The 22,921-nt window shown below is 39.9% G+C and overlaps 1 protein-coding gene across 3 annotated transcripts in view; it reads left to right on the top strand.

Moving 5' to 3' along the window:
* The window catches only part of LOC149075525 (metabotropic glutamate receptor 1-like), a 167,166-nt gene extending 145,261 nt beyond the window's left edge, over positions 1–21,905 (top strand). For all 3 annotated transcript variants that reach the window (XM_089242901.1, XM_089242899.1, XM_089242900.1), the window contains exon 10: positions 18,589–21,905. In XM_089242901.1, coding sequence (XP_089099027.1) covers positions 18,589–19,681 — 1,093 coding nt within the window. In that variant the 3' untranslated portion in view covers positions 19,682–21,905. The remainder of the gene's footprint in view (positions 1–18,588) is intronic.
* Positions 21,906–22,921: the final 1,016 nt, after the last annotated feature.

The following is a 22,921-nucleotide window of genomic DNA, read 5'->3' as shown; positions in this document are numbered from 1 at the left end:
TCCCCGTCTTTTATGTGATGTAAATGAATAAAACCTGCTGTTTCAACGAAGTTATTTTCACAGTCCATCAATTTAAATGATAAAAGTTAAAGATTTTTATTAAGCAGAGGAATTATCCATTAATAAATCACCTGGCCTTACGCCAATTGCCGTCTCTGCGACAAAGACCATTGGGTTGGCACATGTGTTCGCTCTCCTCTCTTTGTCACTGAACATTTTACTAATGCTGCAGCTCTGAATACTAATTTCTGTAGCGAAGCAGAAAAGGTGACTCGTTAACAACAGTTTGGTGTTGCCAGAATGCAATGAAATTAATTTTTTTTTTTTTTTACTTTTGATGAACATAACCATGAATTTTCGCTCATGTGATATTAGCTGAGGTTAGCAATGCGGTATTTTGCATTTAAATTCACATCAGAAGCAACAGTATGAAGCTCAGAACAAGATGATAGATTATTTCGATCCACGACAACAGTGACAAAAGTGTAGAAAGAGCATAGGGAAATCTTCATGAGACCAACACGGTAAACCGATGATTGGGGGATACGATTTCTGTGACTTATATTTCTTTTTATGATTTTGCATATTTCTCTATTTTTCCGCGGAACAGCATTGCTTTTTTCTGAATTTTAGTAATTTTACGACATTTTTTCGTGATTTCCAGTAATTTTAAGGCATTTTTACACGATTTTCAGAATTTTGAAGTATTTTTCTATTTTAGAGCATTATTTTTTGCATATTTCAACCGAACAATGAAGCGGGAGCTCCCCCCCCCCCCCAAGCTCATTCTTACCTAAATCCATTTCCCACAACTGGCAATTTTTCGACAATATATTAACAATAATTTACACTATCACTTACCTTTGGCATCGTTTTTAGCAATGATTGGCGATTTTTCAACGATATTAGCAACAATTGGGGTATCCTTAACATCATTTCTGGCAATAATTGGCGATTTCCCATAATCTTCGTGAGCCGTTATTATTGTCTTCTCGATGCACGTGAACCGCATTTGATTAAATCAGAAACAAAAAAATGGAAACATTTTTTTTAGTAAATCAGTAAATGACAGCAAAGATGGGAAAAAAATCTGGATGGGTTTGAGACCGAATCGAACACACAGCCTTCGGTACGTGAGTCTCGTACTATAACCTTTACTCCAACGGTGAATGTCGGATTCAAGCACAATTAAATGTATCTATTGTTAAACGTCGAAAGCAAAAGATTTCGCCATGAGTGACGTAATGGTTCATCACTCATTTCGGCCAATCACGATGCGCTGAATTTCTACAATGTAGCTAGAAATGTAGGGACTGTTTTTAAGCCTCCGGGTTCCGTGGCGTTTGATCATGCGGAACCCCAAAAAAAAATCTGTCACGGAACACCAGTTGGAAACCCATGGTCTAGCTACTAGATCGTTGCATCAGATGGCCTTAAACTGTTATAGCTTAGGCTGTTCATATCTAAGTTGTTAGTGATCTTACATCCAGTGCATTTATTGCAGCCCTTCAACGACTTTGTTCATGTAGAGCAGTGGTTCTCAACCTTTGGAAGCCCGAGGCCCGGTAGGATTACTTTTTTTGCGTGGAAGACCCAGCCATAAACTCGACTAACAGGAAATAAATGGGGGAAAATGAAAAGTGATGAATTTTCAAGACCCAGTTTGATTGATCTCGGGAACAGCTGGGCCGTGGCCCAGCGGTTGAGAAACACTGACGAAGAGGTGCTGAAATTACAGGAAATCGCTAATCGTTGTCAAAAATGATGCCAAATGTAGACTAATAAAATTGCCAATAGTTGCTAATATCGCCGAAAAATCTCCAATCGGTGCCAAAAATGACGTCAAAGGTATGTAAAATTGCCAATTGAGAGAAATGAAACTATAGGGAAGAGAGAGAGTTTTCAAAAAACACACAAGGGAAGAAATCTCTTTTCATTTTTATGCTGAAACATGCAAAATAGTGCTCAAAAATATGCTTTCAATTCTGGAGATCATGAAAAATAGCCTATTACTAAAAATCAAGAAAAAATCTTGAAATCACTAAAAATCAAGAAAAATTCTTGAAGTCACTAAAAATCAAGAAAAAATCTTGAAATCACTAAAAATCAAGAAAAATTCTTGAAGTCACTAAAAATCAAGAAAAAATCTTGAAATCACTAAAAATCGTGAAAAAAAGCCTTAAAATTACTGAAAATCATGAGCAAATGCTCTATTGCGTAAAAATAGTAAATTATACGGAATGCATAAAAATATGCAAACTCATAGAAATCCTACCCCTATATAGTGAGTGTACTCGAAAAATCGAGAGTTTCTGATGTGAATAGAAAGACAATCATTGGGTTCGAGTTGTTGCCAGTAAGTATGGAGATTTTATTCGCACTGAACAAAAGAAGAACTCGCTCCGAATCGAAAAAAAATTCGAACAAAATCCAATAATTTTAGGTATTTCAGGCAAATTCAGTTCTTGAACTTACCATGTGTGTGAGAATAGGAAAGTCTCTTGAGGAACATCTTGGCTCGAACGTAATTCAATTTCGCTTTCTTTGTTACGTAACGTAACACAGTTGGACTAAAATTCGGAAATTTCGTTACTGCGTCGCTGTTCATAACAGAGAACACTGTACGCAACCCTCCCTGGTGACAACTTTCTTCGATGAATTTCCAATCAGTTCCCGCGAATAGCATCGGCGACAGAGGGACCCCACGAGATTTTAAGGTAGGGGGTATACACAGAGTATATTCTCTCTCTCTCTCTCTCTGTCTGTCTTTCATTGTGTCAACAGCACTCTAATACCGTTTCGAAGCGATGTTTAATTATCGGGCAGCAGCATCTGCACCGTCTTCAAATAATAGTTTCCGAGATGGGTGTCTTCAAGTACTTGGTCGAATGGGCGGGGGCGGGGGGGGACGGGGATTTCATCCGCCTCCCGTGACGGGGACGGAAATATCTGATTTCAAAGCTTTTGCTCCATCAGAACTCATCTACTGAACTACATTGAGAGCGGGAGTATTTGTCTGGGGGAGAATGTGTTGAGAATTGAATATGTCTACCATATAGATATTCTTGGTGCATTCAATATGTGAGAAGATAATACAAAATGAAATGTTCTTAGGGGGCCGTTGAAGTATTACGGCAGCAAAGTTTTAGCCATTTTTGACCAGCAAAATTTTAACCCCCCTCCCCCATGTCAGAAAATTTCGTCAGCTCTGCCCCCCCCCACCTCCTAACGCATATTGGTGGGATCAGAGACGTACGCGGAGGGGGCATAGGGGCTCACGTGCCCCCAGACGATCGAAAATTCATTTTTTTAATGAAAAAAGTATTTTTTTCAAAAACTAAAATTTAGAAAGAAAATACCGTTACATGTGTTATTATAAACAATTTCTGTTAATTTCAATGCTATTTGAAAGACAAGAACTGAAAATTTCTTTTTAAGAAATTCATTGCGACCCACCCTAAGTAATGTATGGTGAACCCATGTCCCGCGGGCTAAATGTGGCCCTGGGGTTTATCTTATGTGGTCACAGGCTCCCTCAAACCTAATTTTATAAAAATGAATTAAGTCGCACATTTACGGATTGCTTAAGTAACCCGTGGCACAATTTCAGAGCATTTAAGTGGCTCGCGGTGCATTTTCAGATCACTTAAGTGATCCGCGATACACTTCCAGAACACTTGAGCGATCCGTGACACATTTAGAGACTCCCTTGAGTGACATGTGGCACAATTTCAGAGCATTTCAGCGGCCCGTGGCGCATTTTCAGATCACTTAAGTGATCCGCGATACACTTCCAGAACACTTGAGCGATCCGTGACACATTTAGAGATTCCTTTGGTTGCAAAGGGAATACATGTGGCACAGTTTTATAGCACTTAAGCGGCCCCCAGTGCTGTTCTACATCAAGTCACCCGCGGCGTAATTATGGATCACTTGAGTGATGCGTGGCGCAGTTACATAGCTCTTAAGCGACGGCCCGGAGACATTTCTAGATAACTTGGGTCCGCGAAACATATAGAGATCACTGGAGTGGCTCTGTAGGGGACTTATCGATGAGGGGAATGTTAGTTCATGTGCCCACAAACTAGCGAAAGGTTTTTCTCGTTTTTGGCACACCGAGCAAGATGTCATTAAGAATATTTCGTATTTTTATAAAAGGTGGTTGATGACGTAAGCATCATCCAACCCTCCCCCCCTCCTCCCTTGTCAACGAATCGGAACCCCCCCCCCCTCGATGCTGACGTAATACTTGAATGACCTTAAAGCAAAGATTTACACATTTTTAACTTAGAGGTGCATTTAGGTACAAGTAGAATTTCGATTTATGAAAAATTTACTCACAAAAAAGTCACCGCAAAGCAATTCACCGATAGTAAACTTCGGCGACAGTGAGTGAGGATTAGGTGAATCAGCTAGTGAGTGAGTGAGTCACCGTATGAGTGATCGGGTGAGTGGGTGAGTCACCAAGTAAGTGATTGATTGAGTGAATGACCATATGAGTGACTCACTCACTCACTGACCTGCTCATTCATTTGCTTATTTTCTCATCTGTTCATTCACTCGCTCATTTGTGCTCACCCTCTTACCTCAAGTGCTCATTTGTGCTCACCCTCTTACCTCAATTGCTCATTTGTTCACTCACTGACCTGCTCATTCATTTGCTTATTTTCTCATCTGCTCATTCACTCGCTCTCTCTCATTTGTGCCCACCCTCTTCCCTCAATTACTCATTTGTTCACTCACTTGCTCATTCACCTAATTACTTAATTCACCTGCTCATTCATTCGCACATTTTCTTAACTGCTCTCATATTGGTTCACCTGTTCATTCACTCATATATGGTCACTCACAATCGCTAATTTCATACGATCACTCACTTGATCACTCATTTATGGTCACTCACAATCGCTAATTTCATACTATCACTCACTTGATCACTCATTTATGGTCATTGGGTGACCGAGTGAGTGAGCGAGTCATTCAATCGCTTATTCACTTGGTAACTTACCCATTTAATCGATCACTGCACTGCCATGGATACTCACTCCCTTGGTCTTTCATATAGTGACTCATTCGCATTTACGGTCGCTCACTCACTGGTGACGAACTGTTGTCGGTGAATTTTCCGACGGGGCGATGAATTGTCCGCAAATCGCATGAACTATGATGTCTTGGATGATTCGCCCAACGCATTATGAATGCAACAATATGTCATGTCAGCCAACAGTGCCAGCTCTCGGTAAGATTTTGTACTAACGATAGGAGAGCTTTCTAAATACATTTTATGGCCTGTCCCACTAATCTGCGGTTAGAAATTATTAATATCAAGCATTTTACCAATATTGCTTTTAAAATAATTTTAGGACACCCCGTATATATACTCACACAACGCGAGTTTCCACACTGCTGCTTTCTTCGTACACAATTCCATTCATACTTATGCTGGGGCGGCTCCAGCTGACTTGCCTCCTGGGTGCAAAGCCTCATGGACCGCCCCTAAAGACGACTCTCGCTGAAGGCCGACAGGGCTTTAGCCTTAAGGGACAGTGGAATAAACCTGATTTCTTATACTGCAACGACACTCACCATTGTTTATTAAGCGAAATACGCATGACCATACGTCCCGCTTGTGAAAAAATGCTTCGCTCTTTGGTCTCGATTATTTTATTGTCCTCAATTATGCAAGATAACTTAATCTCCATTACAGCTCTTATTGATGAGTCACCATCACCAGGGGCGGCTCGAAAAGAAAATCTCTACCCGTGCGAAACCTTCTTTGGTGCCCCTACCCAAGTTTTTTTTTTTTTTTGGTCGACAAAGTTTTTTTTCAGATTTGGAGACTCTCTTAGCGGTGCCCCGTGCGTCCGGACATGTCGCACGGCTTAAATTAAAAGTCGCCCCCGATCATTACTTACACTTGTCGTGTGAAAAGCAAGCGTTAAGAGACGGATTTTATTGAGAAATTTATTTCAAAGACGTGTCTGATGCTAAAAAGACTGAACAAAAGGAACCGGTGGGGATTTATGACTTTGCCGCCTGCGGGCTATTCAAACTTTGCCACCCTTTCTTCCGTTCTAATTTCATATTCTTAACCATCAATCATAGAATTTGTTACTCTTTTGAACATGCCGCCCTGGGCTATAACGCGTTTTCGTTTAGGGCACCCCCCCCCCTTCCCTGCAAATACGCTTCTGAGTGAGAAGCCGAATTTTTTTGTTCGCCTTTATTTGACCGTTCCAAAAACAAATTATTAAGTGGGAGCACCAAAATGCACACTTGCCCCTTAAGACAGAAAAAATTCTTATTGCTGGTACTTACTCAAGTGTTCTCACCATCTCTGTCGTCAAGGTATGGCTCAAAAGCGTAATTTTTTTTTTATTTACACTAATCCAGAAGGCATGAAATGCACTTACGCTGGAAAAGTAATAATAAAAAATTAAAATAATACTGAATAGATAATAAAAATAATTAGAAATAATAGTCAGAAGGAAAAGCACTTCCTATACGGAGCCAAGTCGAAATTCTCACGCTGAGAAGCATGCAAGTTTTGATGGCAGACTGTTCCATATTCTCGCCACACGGCATCTGAATCCATGAAAAAAGCAATCTCTCCTGGCCGTTGGTATTCTTATTTGGAATCGATGCCTCCGTAAGTTAATTTGTCTGTCTATGATCCCGAAGAAAGGTTCTCCCGATGGTAGATAAACCATTTGGTGGACTAGTTTGTAGCACATCTTCAGAGCTCTAGTGATTCTACGCCATTCCAGTGAGTGTAAACAAAGAAATTGAAGCCTCTCGCGATAAGACCAGCCGCTCATGCCAGCTATTCGTTTGGTAAAGGACCTCTGTGGCTTTACAAGGAGCTTTATGTCCTTAATTTTGTAAGGGCTCTATACAGAAACTCTAACAGAACTCTAGAGTCGGGCAAACGTGCGAACAGAAAGCACATGACAACGTATGAGCATCGCACTTGCGGTATGCCGTACATAAATGTATGAAATTCTGCTAGCTTTGCAGACTATGTCATTATAGTGATCAGCAAAATCCAGGATGCGGCTCATTGCAGTACCTAAATCCACGCATGTATCTAATTGCTGTAACGTTTCATTACCTAGTTGATAATATTCAGGATCGGTGTGCCTGACTGAATGCATTGATCCGCTTTTTGATGTTGAAATAGGGAGTTTATACTGACAACTCCACTGAAAAATTTGTTGGTATGCAATTAGATCCCCTATTGTTTTGTAACGGAGAGAATAACTTCACGTCATCAGCGAATTGCAATAGAGGGATGGGTAACACAGCCTGGGTGATATTGTAAGTGTACAAAGTAAATAAGATCGGACCCCTGGATGACTTCGCTGAATGTGATGTGAGTTTTTACTATTGGAAATGTTTTAAAATTTTTATGGCTAACTCGAGGCCTAAACTGCCGCCCGGGTGCACAGTACCCTGGCACCCTCGCTTAAGCCACCCATGCACTTATGTACCGATACCAAACAAAATAAACCCAAAAACAACTATCATCATTCTAAAACATTTCTCTCTCCATGTTACAAGAATTTTTCCTTTTTTTAATGCCTTTGTCGACAACTTTCCGGTAAATGATTCAATCTTTTCACTTTCGCCAGAAAAGAAAAAAGGAAGAAAAGAAATTTGTTAAAAAGCTTTCTCTAAAATAAATAACAAAGTTTTCCGCCATCTTCATTTTTTCCTCCCATTGATGGTGTCACCGAAAGTGAATAATAAAATAATAAAGAGTAAAAAGTATAAAGTACAGCTTTTTTTGGTAGTGTAGAAAAAGATACATAGATATAGATAAAAAAGGAAGAACTTCTCTCTCTTATGGATTCTTTTTCCTTTCACCATAAAGACGACGTTGAAGAAAAGATGGAGAAGCATGGATGTATATTAGACTAACCCTGGTGTTGGGAGAATGATATAAGAAGGATGAAGAGCGGATAGCAATAGATGATCATCTCTATTCTTCTATTGTCGACGCAGAAGAAAAGTTATATCTGCACATACGGATAGAAAACAAAACATACTTAGGACGGGAAAAAAAGATAGGAAAAGCGATTTCTTGTCCACCGAACCCATCAATTTTATCGATCACACATAAGAGGACAAAAAAATCCGTGCGTTGAAAGAGAACGTATGAATTTCTATCGATCGAACTATTTCTAAGAAACGATACCGTGGAAATATTTCCTCAGATAAATTATCGCATCTTCTATATGTATATAAAAATTAAATCACTAAATATGTTCCATCGAGGAAAAATTAGGATGAAATATTAGGTGCAAGAGAAATGGTTCAAAACTCTGTCAGTCAGTATCATCAGAATGAGTCATATTCGCATCATCGCAAGAACCGCCATCGCCGTTGCCGACGTCTAAAACATTCTGGGTACTGCCGATATTTTGGAGGTGTCGTTCATGCATCACTCTATTTTTTTTGGTGCCATTCATGTATCAGCGTATTTTTCAGTCATTAATGAACTTCATTAATTTATCACTGCATTTTTTTTTCTTGCGTCATTAACACATCATTGTATATTCGCGGTGTCATTAATTTATCACTGCATTTCTGATGTCAATAATTTGGCATTGCATTCCCCTGTATTATATATTTACGCATCATTGCATTCCCCGTGACATGTACGCATCACTGCATTCCCCGTGACATGTACGCATCACTGCATTCCCCGTGACATGTACGCATCACTGTATTCCCCACGTCATTAATTTGGCATTGGATTCCCTGTATTATGTACGCATCACTGCATTCCCCGTGACATGTACGCATCACTGCATTCCCCGTGTCATTTACGCATCACTGCATTCCCCCTGTGTATTCATGCATCACTGTAAATCACCACGTATGGTGGTGATGGTAGTCCGAGGCGCATTTATGGAGTTGCCACCCTTCTCTCATTCCAGTCGGATTTTCTTAACCACTCATTCCTCGAAATCGCCTCCCTGAGGAAAAACACGCTTGACCCTTCCTCTCCCTTGTCACTCCCCTTTATCACTAAGTCACCGCACATGACCACACATGCTGGAGCCCCTAGGTCAAGATTTTAGGCAATTTCCCCAAACCAGTCTTTCCACAATTCGTTCCTTCTATGGTCACTTTTGAGTATGAAAAAAAATAAAAATGATGGTAATTGTTCCAGTCCGCAGAGCTGGAATCCTGTTAGCGCCTCCCTTGGGGGAGGCCATGCATACTGTTTTGGCTCTCGCATGGCTTCCACAATAACAGGGATCCAGACCTGAGGGCCGAGACAATTACCGACATTTTTTTTCATGTTATAAAGAAGGGCCCGTGAAATGTCTGGCTTAGGGATCCGACGAAGATCACAGCCTAGGGGCACTGCTCTAGGATTTGGGAAGCCATGCGCACTCACATACTTGCACACACTGTGTTCACTCTTTTGCTCCTGCGCTAACCTGGTCACTCACTCTCCCCCTTTTTTTTTTTGTCTGTATATATATATATATAATTTATTTTAATTTCATATGCATAATAAAGCACCAGACACCGCCCAACCCCCCTCATCCGGGGCAATGGCTAAAATTGGCAATGGTCGATAGGGCCTGGGCGGTGCACGGTATGAAATGAAATAAAATGAAATGGTCATCAATGTGCTCTCACACACTCTAGGTCACTCTTTTGGTTCTGCGCTAACCTGGTCACTCGCTCTCCACGTCATTTTTTTTTTTTTTTGGTCATTCGTGTGCTTTCACACTCTTTAGGTCATTCTTTTGGTCACTCACTGACCTTGCCCTCCAGGTCACGCTTTTGGCTTTCTCACTGTCATTCACATGCTTAGACGTGCTCTAGGTGACTCTTTTGGTTACTCACGCACTTGCACACGCCTTATTTACACACGCTCACTTGGTCACTCGATTATGTACTCACGCTCTTGGTCACTCGATTATGTACTCACGCTCTTGGTCAATCTTTTTGTCATTCACATGCTTAAACACGCTATAAGTCACTCTATTGATGACTCTCATGCTTCCAAACCCTATCGGTCACTCACATGCTTCCGAACTCTCTGGGCCACCCGTTTCGTCACTCACTGACCTAGTCCCTTGCTCTCTAGGCAGAGACGAATTCAAAGCTTTATTGCCTGCGGTCTGTACAAATTTTACCACCCTTCTCCAATCTCACTAGTTTTCTCGACCACTCATTCCTCAAATATGTTGCCCTTGCGAATTTGCCGTTCTGGGCTATAGCCCGCATTTCCCCCCCCCCCCGTAGGAATAGATAGATACGCTACTGTGGCTGGTGTTGGTATGAGATCCTTTATAGAGACAACGGAAGTTCCGTATTAATGTCCGGATAATGTCTCTCACAAGCACTCGAGATGGCAAAGCACGGAGCAATTCGAAGTAGAATACAGATTGATTTTGCAGAACAGCTATGCACACGTACTCACAAGCAGAGATTTGACTAAATCTCACTAAACAAGGAACGACGTCTCTCACATACAAGAAATCTCGCATTCAAAAACTCAACAAACTGCTCATAGAGCGCTATTAGATAGACAAAAGAAAGGTTCTAGAAAGTTCTCCCGTATTCTCGAAAGATCCACTCCTTCCCTTTGGCGTCATGACATCGCCAAATCATCGGATCTGTCGCTAAATTCGCCAAGTCTGTCGTCAGTTTGGCGAGGCATGTGCCCACCCTCGGGAACACTGATATATTTACTATGTAAGGTTGAGGATATGTCTGGTCTTATCCATCAGTTTGGTGATATTTACAGAGAAATGCGTTAATGACTATTTACAGGTGAAAAATGACATAATAAATGATAAATAAGGACTATTTATACAATTTTCGTAGCATTATGCTTTTCCTGAGAAAATATTTCCCATTAAATGAAAGAGGCCCAATAGCCTACTATCCACAAACGAATATCGCCTTCCTGGCAGCGTTATCTGTCATGGTCTTTCCCTGCGTAAATATGATTTATTCAGATTGTATTTCATCGCACCCCCAAAACTCCTTCTCCATCTCCCACAACCTGTTTTTAATGTAATTCAAAAACCACCATATGTATATCTTTCGTAATGCATACATACCCCCTTCTTATTTTTCTCCCTAGAATAGAATTTCACGCATGTCAGATACAAATTACTTCCTGATTATTATTTTTTTTTAATTTTTTCTGTGAAAACAAATCCGGGGCGAAGTTAAAAAAAAAAACAATTTTCAATTTCTCTCGTAGATTCAGTGAGTTTTTTTTCCCGCCACACCGGAAAAACAATTTTTTTCCCTCTTGTCCGGTTTTTTTTTTCCCCGGGACACGTTATTGGAATTTTTTAATATACGGGAAAAAAAGACGAGGGAAAATATTATTCTCTTTAAATCTGATCCCATAAGACAGTTTGTTGAACTTTCGTTTTTTTGTTTTTTTTTTTGCAATTTTAATAAGGTTTTAACGATATGAGTTTTTTTTTTTTTTTGTTAAATAAAGAAGGTAATATACCTAAATTTAATGTGGACAAACTTATATGTCTGGTTTTTTTTTCTGGAGCCTGAGTTTAAATTGAAAAATTGCACTATGCAACATAATATGCAAATTTAGAGGATTTTAAAGTTATCTTCAAATGATAATTGGCATTTATAAATACGTTTACGAGAGTTAACGGGGTTTGTTAACTGGAAAAGGAGGATGTCTCTGCACGCACCCTTACTTGCGTCACTTTTCCCAATTTCCAGCATACACGGCACCTCTATTTCACCAATAAAACCGGCCGAAACAATACTTTTCCTGAAATAAAATAGAACCGCTAAATACAAAGAGCAAAAACAGAAAACCATTCTGGGAATTTCTGTGGGTGTTGGTCAATACGTGTAGGGAAAACACCACAAAAACACTCATATTAACGAAGGGATATATATTTCGAAGTGGGAACAAAAATTTCCAGGAAAAAAAGGAAAAACAACTCCTGAAAAGCAGGACAAAAGTTCGAATTTTCCGAAACGTAGGAGGACGTCTGGTACTAGTGCGTTTACGTAATTTTTTTTTTTTTTTTTTTTTTTGTAATTATCATCCATGATTCCGGAAAATGTGGATTCAGACATAACCCTTATAATACCGAAATTCTGATATTGTCGTAATACCTGTATTGGATATTGAAGAAGCGGACACGCCCGTAATACCTATACTACTACTTAACTGCACATGCACCTCGTACACATTCCTCTCTAATTTCTAACGAATTAAGACACATGCCGGAATGTGTGTTCCCCTAACGTTATTATGTTGGCAGAATTGTACTTGTTTCGTGTTCTTGCTGGTGCCACCATCTCTCTTCCATGTTTTGAAGTAAAGATGATAAATGGTTGAATTTTTCATGTTACCGTCAGTGTTGTGATATAGGTCTTCATGCTCTCTGCGGAGAAGTGTTTTTGAATGGGAGACCTGCTCGTAGTTGTAAAACCGCAGAAAGCCAATTTCAGCCAAACACCACTGTGCCTCAGCGGTGCTTGGACTGGTCCTCCCGGGTTAATACCCGTGAGAGGCTGTCAGTAAGAACGGTTACCCTGGTCAGTCATAATGCCCAAAGCTAAAATCTCGTGAATACCAAAATTTTAGCGCTGATGCGATGGACTGAAGTCTCGAGCCTACCTGAATCCCAAACCTACCGAAATTCGGCCGGAATGATTGCCGATAACACTGAAATTTCTGATCAGTCACTGACTAGCTATTCTCGATGCACAATTGTATTACCTAAAAGAATTGCATAAAAATCGTCCAACATGAATTCGCATGTTGCTTCTAAGTCTGCTCTCTTGGTTGGAGGACTGACTATATTTATCATGTCAGAATTTCACAATTGAAATTCTGGTAATGTCAGCAATTTCGTTGCTGTCGGGAATCATTCGGACTGAATTTCGGTAGCTTTGGGATTCAGGTATGCTCGAGACTTCAGTCCCTCGCATTAAAGCTTAACTTTTGGTATTCACGTGATTTTTATTTCATCTATAGGTTTTTTTAAACTGTTACGAATTTATAAAATACCCTGTACACTATTTTTCCAAAATCTATAATGAAGTGTGAAACTTCTCTTCTGCGGACACCGGTGGGACAAAAAAATTCGTCCATAAAAGAAGGGTGGCCGTCAATGAGAGGTTTGAAATGCATACTTTTATTACACAAACCGAAATCATTATTTGCCGAAAAACAAGGGTGTTCGTTATGAGGGGTTTTACTGTATTAATATCATTTAATGATAATTCTTCGTGAATATCGTTGCGTGATATAAAAAAGTCATTGATGAAAAACTGTCAGGTAAAAGGATTATAATTTCTCCAAAAGCAACAAAAGCTTGACACGGAATAACGACCAAAATTTTTCATTGTGAAAAGATAACAATGTTCCTACGCGTCCCCTATCGATCGATTTGGTAACTATTTTTCTTTTAAATAAAAAAAGTTTCAAGTTTTGACAATACTTTCTCAATGTGATCTAAAATTTGTCTCTTTTTTTTTTCCTTGTCACACCCGGTGTGTATGGACATGACCGAAAGAGTCAAGTGCCATCAATAACGAACGCTCCTACAATAATCGAAACTAATACGAAATGGTTACGTGAACATGAAAAACGATATTACGCGCGTAAAAAATAGAAAAAGCATATTTCATAGCCAGAGAGGAAACGAAATTTCATTCAATTGAATTTCGTAGGAAATTTTTACGGCTGCGTGGCGGCGTAAAAATCGATGACGTGGCCGTAAGAAAAGGTTATATGTGATGCCAGCAATGATTTCTTATCGTAAAAAGAAGTAAACCAAAATGGCTGCCATACCCTAGGAAATATAAAAGAAATCCTTCTTGAGAAACGAAATACTATATATTTTTATATATGTGGTGGGTGTGTGTAACGCCTCTTCTAAGGTTACGTACAGTGAAAGTGCCATAAAAAGTGATGAGTGTTATTTTATTTTATACAACATAAATATGGCGTAAGTGCTTCGGCTTGTCAAAGCACGAAATGAAATCTCTAAAGTATTGTTTTGTATTAAATCAACGGCTATGAGAGAGAGAGAGAACACACGCACGTACACAATCGCTGTTTGTTGCTTTTTTTTTTGGGAGGGAAAGGAATGTATGAACTATCAACGCCCTATCATCTGATTTAAGGGTAGTGATTCGATAGCATTCTCGAATCTTTCGATGATTTTGAATCAAAAGGGTTTTTTTTTTCAATTGTGGCAACATTGATTCAGAAATGTAGGGCAATGTTGTTTATAGCAAAGGTTATTTAAGCATCCATATGCCTCACCTGCGGATGAATGGACTTTCCTTTCCTATCGCATGTGCTTCGGTAAGACTATAACGAGCGAAACAAAATGCAGCGTATTAATGGAATGAGTAAAAGGTTCTGCGGCATCGCCAGACTCAGAGAGGCTTGAGTGATATCTGCATTACCTTACACAACAAGTAGTAACATTTGTGAAAACTTTCGAAGATAGGAATCACCAATTTTCGAGAGCATGCATCATAAGCTGAGACGAATTTATTCATTCGAGGGGATTGTGGAGTGCATCAGCAATCTCCATACTCTGTACGTATGTAAGTTGAACTGTGACTTTGACCCTTTGAGTGGGTTTTGAAGAAACCCTCTTTTCTCTTACATAACACTCTCAATACCTGTTCCAGGCTTAGAAACAACTTGGAAGAAGCACATGAGGCAGGCCTTCACATCAGAGTAGTTGCATACGGATTATTCTACTACTACTAGTAGGAGACGGACAAGTCTTCAGAGTAATAGCAGACGGATTAATTTTCATAGATTAAATACAAATAATTGAATGATTAAACAATAATTGAATGATTAAAAAATAATTGAATGATTAAACAATAATTGAATGATTAACCAATAATTGAATGATTAACCAATAATTGAATGATTAACCAATAATTGAATGATTAACCAATAATTGAATGATTTGTTACAGACAAAGTAGTTGCATACACAGTAGTTTTAAGTTGTTGCTGACAGAGTTGTTACTTCAAAGTAGTTGTAAGACAGGGTAGAGCAGGGTTTTCCAACTGGTGTTCCGCGGAACCCTAGGGTTCCGTGAGAGCTTTTTTAGGGTTCCGCGGAATCAAAAGTGACGGAACCCCAAAAATCCCGGAACCCTGATTTTTTTTCTGAAATTTTTCTTGTTACTGTTTCACCTGAAGCAATTTTTATAACAAGACTTTCTCGGAATTGGTATTCCTGAAACTCAAGACCCCTGCATGCGGATTTTATGAGGATCTTCCTGAAAAGATGCGGAATTTTTAAATTGTTTCTTTGCATTCTGTGACCTCCCCCTCCACCTCTCTTCTTTCGGATGCCCAATTGAGTTTCATGATGTCGGATGTTTATCTCTATCTGAATAGCAAATCCTAAATAGCAATCGTGAAACAGAGGAAAGGAAAAGCTTCACTTTTTAACTTGCCCACAAAGTCATTTTTCCCACTCTACATATACTTTACCCCGTTTATACGACGTTCAAGAGACCACGTCAAAACGTTTTAGTATATGGTTGAAAATCGCATAACTGGAACTTCGCTGAAAATTATCCCTTCCCCCACCTCATAGACCTCAAAGAAAATATCAGAAAAATTCAATGATTTTAATTGCATTTTGTTTGTTATATAATAATCATTCCTTAGAATTATTAACCCCCAACATTAAATTTTTCAAAACCATATTATAAATTACCTAAATAACTGCAATTCGCCACCATTAATTAAATCTTGAGTATTCTTATATTGATCTTCTGAATATTTGAAAGAAAAAAAACGTAATTTTTCACTTTTTCAAGAACGTTGTTTTTTTTTTGGTTTTGTTTTGCGTATCTAAAAGTAATGCAGATAATGAATCGAATCTAGCTCTTTAAAAGTTGTCTAAAAGAAAAAAACGGAAATACTGGACATTAGTGTTTCTCAAACCATGCGTTGCGGCTCTCGGGTGCATCTCCAACCTTTGTCAATGGCGTCGCGCTAGCTGTCGACATTGTTGATTGCCCCTGTTTAAAAAATACCCTTTTAAAGTACTAGATACTAGAGACTAGACTATTCTGGGCAGGGATGCAACTGGGGAGGGGGAGGACTTGGGGGTTCTAACTAGGGGGGGGGGAGTCTGGTGACCCGGGCGCCGGACCAGAGGGAGTGCAAATTTCACTTTTTAGCCTCTCCTTCAACATTAAAAGTGCGTGCTTGTCCCGGCTGACTAAGTATCGAGTAGCGGTCTTGATACCGTATCTCTGTCAACAATCAGTGAATCATCAAAGTTTAAAGCTTTTGAGTTGACGATATGCAATGAAAAAAAATTATTATCGCGACGCACTTTTGTAATTCATAATACTGCAATATAATGTAATATTATGCTATATATTATATACATAATATTATACCATATATTATACTATACATTATACCATATATTATACCATATATTATACTATACATTATACCATATATTATACTATACATATATTATACCATATATTATACTATATATTATACATTATATATATTATGTATAATGCTATATAATGTAATTCATAATTGCATAGAAATGATAATTTTCCGAGCTGAGATGAAATGAGTGAGAGATGAAATGAAAACGTCGAGTAATTTAAGTTTTTCCCGCTCATAAATGTCCTGTTGTCTCCTTTTTTTGCTCCCATCCTGGTCTGTGAAGGACTCGGGTCATTTGGACCACAGTAGAAGAGTTCAAGAAAGGCATTGGCATTGAACTGAATTTTTTTTTTCTCCAGTTATTCTTTTGTTTATTGTTGAATGAAAAGCGGGGAATTTCCCACGAGGGACCATCATTGTATGTGGGTGAGTTCACCGGAAATTTCAAGATTCTGCATCACAGTAACACCTAATGGCTCACAATGTCCAATCAGTGCTGGTCATGTAACATCACGTGACAAGTAAACATTTAGCATGTCCCAGAAAAAAAAAGCAACATAAAAACTGACCGTCCTTCCACTTCGAGTTTTATGGCTTTTGCTCAAGTTGGATTTTTTTCAGTCGTCTGAGACCATGATTTCAGTTTGTGTGCTGAAATCTGAATAATTTAATATTCATATTTATTATAGCTGGTGTTGGTTTGACGCACTGAACCGGTAGGGGAGTCCCTCTTTCTCTTCCTTTGATCTCTTGTTCTATATTTCGGGTGAGAACGTTTTATTCTAAAATTCAAACTGAACCGGATGACCAAGTACAGCACGTAGTAAATTTTTTTCCTTTGTTCTTTATTTGTTATTAATATTATTTATTTATCATTAAAAATTATTTCATGATAAAATTAACATTTTTACTAAAAACGATGAAATAGCCAAATATTATTATGAAAAATAATTCTGTCCCCTAAAATACGGGTCATATGGTCATACTATGTTTAATACACATATATATATATATATATATTGTACACGTCACTCACTTCACTTCTGAAATATAGATGGCAGCACTGAAAAATCAAAAACATGACGCACTCATGCTGTTAGGTACACACACAGTTACACTTCCGGCACAGCTCAATATATCGCCCATAGATGGCGATAGACCTGAGTTGTGCTCGGTTTGAAATGAAATGAAATTAAATATTTTTTTTTAGACAATTTATCTACTACAAGTTTCGTTTCTTATTCCGCAGAACGAATGTGGACTTTTGGGACACCCTGTGTATTGAGTAAATATTCAAAATTTGTTAAGGGTTCTGCTCGAGCTTTCACGTTGGAAAACCTTGGGGTAGAGTCTTCAGATTAGTTACCCTTCAGATTGAGCCTTTCGCTAAAGACTTTCACTTTTAAATAAGATCAAAGAAGCACATCGTGACTTCAGAGGTGTTGCAAATAGAATAGTCTTCAAAGTCTTGGCAAAAAAAATTGTCTTCAGAATAACTGTAGAGAAAATAGTCTTCGAATTACTTGCTCTTCAGATTGAGTGTCTTTCTTTGAAGGCTTACCATTCCCTCGTACCGTTACCCATCTTGCTACTGTTTTGCAAAGTAATGTTTTAGCCAGGGGTCTTCAACACATGGCTCAGCGCATTCTATGTTAGCATATGTTTAGTGGCCGAGAGCAGCTGTAAATTTTCAAATGCGGCCTATGCCGTGTCTAAGATTGAAGGTGCCTGGTCTAAGAAATGTCATTGTCTTGTAGGCCTTAGTGAAACCTGCACGATCATTTGCAGATTCCATTTCTATCCGCTGCTTGTTTCGAGAAATGTCATGAATGGGAAAAGAAAAATCTATCAACTTTGACGCAATGCTCGGTCCCTTGACTGCAGGAGGGCTACAAAGAAGACTGATTAAATGTCGAAAAAGAATACCGTAAATCGGATGTACATCTGCCTCGGGGCCCTGATAGACAGCCTGGGATATAAACGACATTGCTTATCTCCGTTTCCTGGCATTTCTGCAGCAGTGTCAAAATTTAGAGCCTGTGCCATGTCCAATTTGAAAGAAAGCAGTGTCAAAAAATAATATCCCTAGTCTATACACACATTTTATGGAAATATAATGAAGATTCTTATTAATTTTTCATTTTCTTGTTTCAGGAATTTGTCTCTCGATGTTGTTCAAAAGAAGATCGACTCGTCAAATGATCGCAGACCGAGCATGAATTTGTTTGAGCGGTTTCGTATCAGCAAACAAGCCAAAGTAGCCGCGAATATAGCTCAACATATTAGGGCGGTCCGTGCGGCTGAAGCGTTGGATCGCAGGACGAAGCTGAGGAGAACGGACTCGTTCAAGCACTTGTCTGGAGCAGCCGAGGGCGGTTGCATATCTTCGGTGATGCCCGTCCACCGGAGCGTCTCGAACGATAACCAAAGTGACACCATCAAGAGAATTCTGGCGAGGGACGGGAATGTGCTCGAAAGGAGCGACGGTATCAGCCCGGTCCCGACGTTCGTTTTCAAGGAGGACGCCGGTTGCCAGACTTCCTACGAGTTGCTGGAGGCTCTCCTGCCACGTTTGAGAAAGAGGATGGTGGCCAAATCGGAGTCTACGACTACGCCCTTCAGCTTCCAAGACGGGCCTGGCGAATACGAACTCCGTTCTGCCGGTTATTTGCCGACCAGGGGCAAATGCGCTGCCCACCACCAGAGGCATCCGCTGTTCGGGAGCACGGATAAATACAGGCAATACCCATTCCACGCGCCAATTTTCACGCAGAGCGTTTGCGAAGACTCTTTGCGTAGGAACGCCCGGATGGCGAGGGACAGCGACGAGAGCAAGAGTTTCTGCGTCGGTGACGTCGAGTCGTTCGATTTGAATGACCTGATCTCATTCCAAGACACTAAACGCTCAAGGGCACTTCATCTCCTGGGGAAGAGAGCGGCGGCTCATCAGTACAGCAAGCTGCATCAACACAGCCCTCCCACGAACGCCTCCTCCTCCGCGGCTGCCAGGGATTGTCACAGCCACTCGCCGTCACTCAGCCAGGACAGCTTGTTCGAACCGAACTCCTCAATCGTCGAGGAGAATGCCAGCACGGGCAGCGACGAGACGCCCGGGGGCAGTTCGGTGTACAAGAACATCATCATCAACCTCGGGCAGAGCTCGCGCTCCAAAAGTGGCAGGAGCTCGGCCATTTTGAGCAAAGAAGACGACGACGACGACGACGGCTACGACGATCGAAACGTTTAGGAACAAATCAACCAATTAATACGTAAAGGCAGTGTTTCTCAAAGTATGCGTCGCGGCTTTAAAGGGCGTCACCATCCTTTTTCAGTGGCGTCGTGGGGAGTTGGCGATGTTGATTTGTGTGTCTATTTATGCTTTGAAGCGGTTCTTTTATATGGTGAAAATATCTACGAAACTATTCTGGGTAGCAGCAGATGAACCATGAATTGGGCAAGGGAGCCGCAGATGACAAAAGTTTGAGAACCACTGACGTAAGGGGTCCACACAAGAATAGTATCTCGACACCAACCCTCTCAGAACCAAGAAGAGAGGGTTGACAGAACAAAACATGAACTACTTGGCAAAAGCTCAAGAACTCATTGGTCCATTATATAAATATACATACACCCAGTAAGTATATAAATAGCACAGGGGTGCACAACCTCCGGCCCGCGGGCCAAATGTGTGCCCGCTATTCGGTTCCATCCGACCCGCGAAAAATGTTTCGTTACCAAAGTATAAGTATACACTCAGTACGTGTCTATGCTGAACATATTTCCCTTCATAAAAATACGGGCAATCGGTATCCATACGGGTTATCACCAAAGAAATTGTCAAATGAAAGTAAAAAATTGGCAGTTATATTCAAAAATTTGTCAAGGACAATGAAGTTGCCAGTTAATGCCAAAAAAGTTTAACAGGCATTAATATTGCCAATCACAACCAAAAAAAAAAAAATTGTCAAAGCCAAGTGAAGTTGCAAATTAAGGCGAAGAAAGTTTTAAAGGTGTGTAAAGTCTTCAATTACAGCCCAAAAAATTGTGAAAGGCTGATAAAGTAGCCAATTATAGCCAAAAAAAATTTCAAAGACAAGTGTGAAATTCATAGTTACAGCTAAGAAATTTTTAAAGGCAAGTAAAATTGCCATTCACAGCCATTCAAAACCAAAAAAATGTCAAAGGCAAGTAGGATGACATCACTTCCCGCTATCATACGAAGGTTTTTCACAGCTGGCTGCTGCGAAGATATATTTAGGAAAGCGAGATAAAATTCAGCTACCTCTGTGGGGATTCGAACCCCCCGTCCTTTCCGGGGGAACGCCCTAGACCACTAGACTTCGTATGGATAGCGGAGAGTGACATCATCTTCGGGTAAGTCACCATCTGGTGGCATTGTCAGCAATTGTGAGCTTTGGCCTGAGTTAGATCCGACCGTCCATGTACGGTCCCATTCAGTGAGCTTCAAGGAAAGATTGAAATATTCGTTGCCTCTAGTCTAGTTCGTTCACCCGGAAAGTGAAAGGACGTGGGTTCGAATCCCCGCAGGGGCAGTGGCGTTTTCTCGCCTTCCTAAATATATCTTCGCAGCAACCAGCTGTTAAAAATCTTCGTAAGTAAAGTATAGCCAACTACGGCCAAAAAAGTTGCACATAATAGCCATGGAATTGTTAAAGGCTAGTAAAATTGTTAACTACAGCTAAAAAAATTGTTAAATACGAGTAAAGTTGCCAACTACAGCCAAAAGATATTGTCAAAGTCGAAAGAAAGTTGCAAATTACAGCCAAAGAAATTTCCAAAGTCAAGTAACGTCGTCAATTACAAGCCAAAAAAAATTGTCAAAGGCAAGTAAAGTTGTTAATTACAGCCAAGAAATCTTCAGAGGCAAGTAAAATTGCCAATCGCAGCCGAAAAAATTGTCAAAAGCAATAATTTATGAGTCATGAAAATAATCTTAATTTCTTGATCACAAAAATTCAGGTTAGCCTCGTCGAAAATAAAAGGAGAAAACTGGACACCTCTCTCTCTCTCATGAAAAAATTGGGACGGCCATAATTACACGGGAATGTCCCGTAAAATACGGGTCATCCTAAATATAAAGATTTCTGGCCCCGCGAGCAGTAGAATTACCGCATATCTGGCCCGCGGGCTGGAAAAAATGAAAGGTTGTGCAGCCTTGATTTTTAAGCCCTGATAAAACCCCCCGAATAGCCTTAAAGGAGAAACAAAACATTTACAGGAATCAAATTAGTTTAATGCGGAAATTGAGAGATGCTAATCGTATCGCACATCAATGGAATAATATAATTAAAATTATTGATGTGTTTATGGAACCAAAAATCCAACCAAAGAAGCCAAACAAAACAAATTTTTTTTCTACGATTTTCGAGAAAAGAATAGCTTTATAACCTCTACCTGTTACATTCCTTTGTAATTGTGTATTTAGAATAATAAATTATTTATGACTTTCACGTGAGAGGATTTGATTCTATGTTTCTGTGAAGTTATTTGGATTAGCTGAAGACTCTATATATGGAAGTACGCTAGCTGTTACCGGCGGCTTCGCTCGCGTGGAATAACTTTTGAACTACTTTATGACACCCCTTAAGCCCCGTTTACATGTGCACAATTGGGGGTCACTTTGGTGATTATTACCTGCATGGCAACGTTTTGGGGGGAAAAGGAGGGACGAAGATCAGTCAAAAGAGTCTCATCTTTGTTGTGGAATAATGGTGGGTGACTCCGTCCTCTTCTCCCATAATCCTTTGTGCCGCGAAAACTACTGTAAACTCCTTCGCGTCAGCCATCATGAATCAATCACTTCCGTTCAACCCACGTAACCAGTGACGACTTCGGGAAAGAAGGTGGGGAGGGGGGGAATACCGGCATAAACTAAACGCCACGTAAACTGGTTGTAGGGGGAAATCCCTGTTACGGTTAACTTCCCGAGATATTTTGTTGCACCTGTAAACGGGGCTATAGAGGTTGAAATTTGAAAAGTCCCTCCTTAGCGAGTCTTTATATCATGAAATAAAACAACTGACTTGATTCAAATTCATGGCTTCAGCAATGATTGATCCATATAACTTTTAATCTCCGCTTAGGTTGAATTTAGAAAAATTCCTTTTTAATGAGTCTACATGACAAAAAAAAAAAATACTGACCAAATTTAATATTTCTCACTTCAGTGGTTTTAGCTCGGCGCCATTTCTCTATGTAACCTTTGAACCCCCCCCCCCCCACCATGAATCCCTTAAGGGCCCAATTTCAAGAAATCCTTTCTTGTTCAGTCTTTACGTCATAAAATAAAAAAACTGACCAAATTTCATAATTATAACTTCAGCGGTTTCGGCTCGGCGATGAGGAATCAGTCAGTGAATCAGTTTGGACAGTGGTTCTCAACCTTTGGAAGCCCGTGGCCGGGTTGATTTCTTATTGTGAGTGGAAGGCCCGGTCAGGTCATACGCACGCCTAATGAGCCATAAAT

Source organism: Pholcus phalangioides, unplaced genomic scaffold, assembly GCF_987345545.1.
Source record: "Pholcus phalangioides strain wild (caught in Gottingen) unplaced genomic scaffold, Ppha-v1.0 ptg000015l_1, whole genome shotgun sequence".
Taxonomy (NCBI): Eukaryota; Metazoa; Arthropoda; class Arachnida; order Araneae; family Pholcidae; genus Pholcus; species Pholcus phalangioides.
Note: the sequence above shows the minus strand (reverse complement) of the source record. Positions and strands in the feature narration are given on the sequence as shown.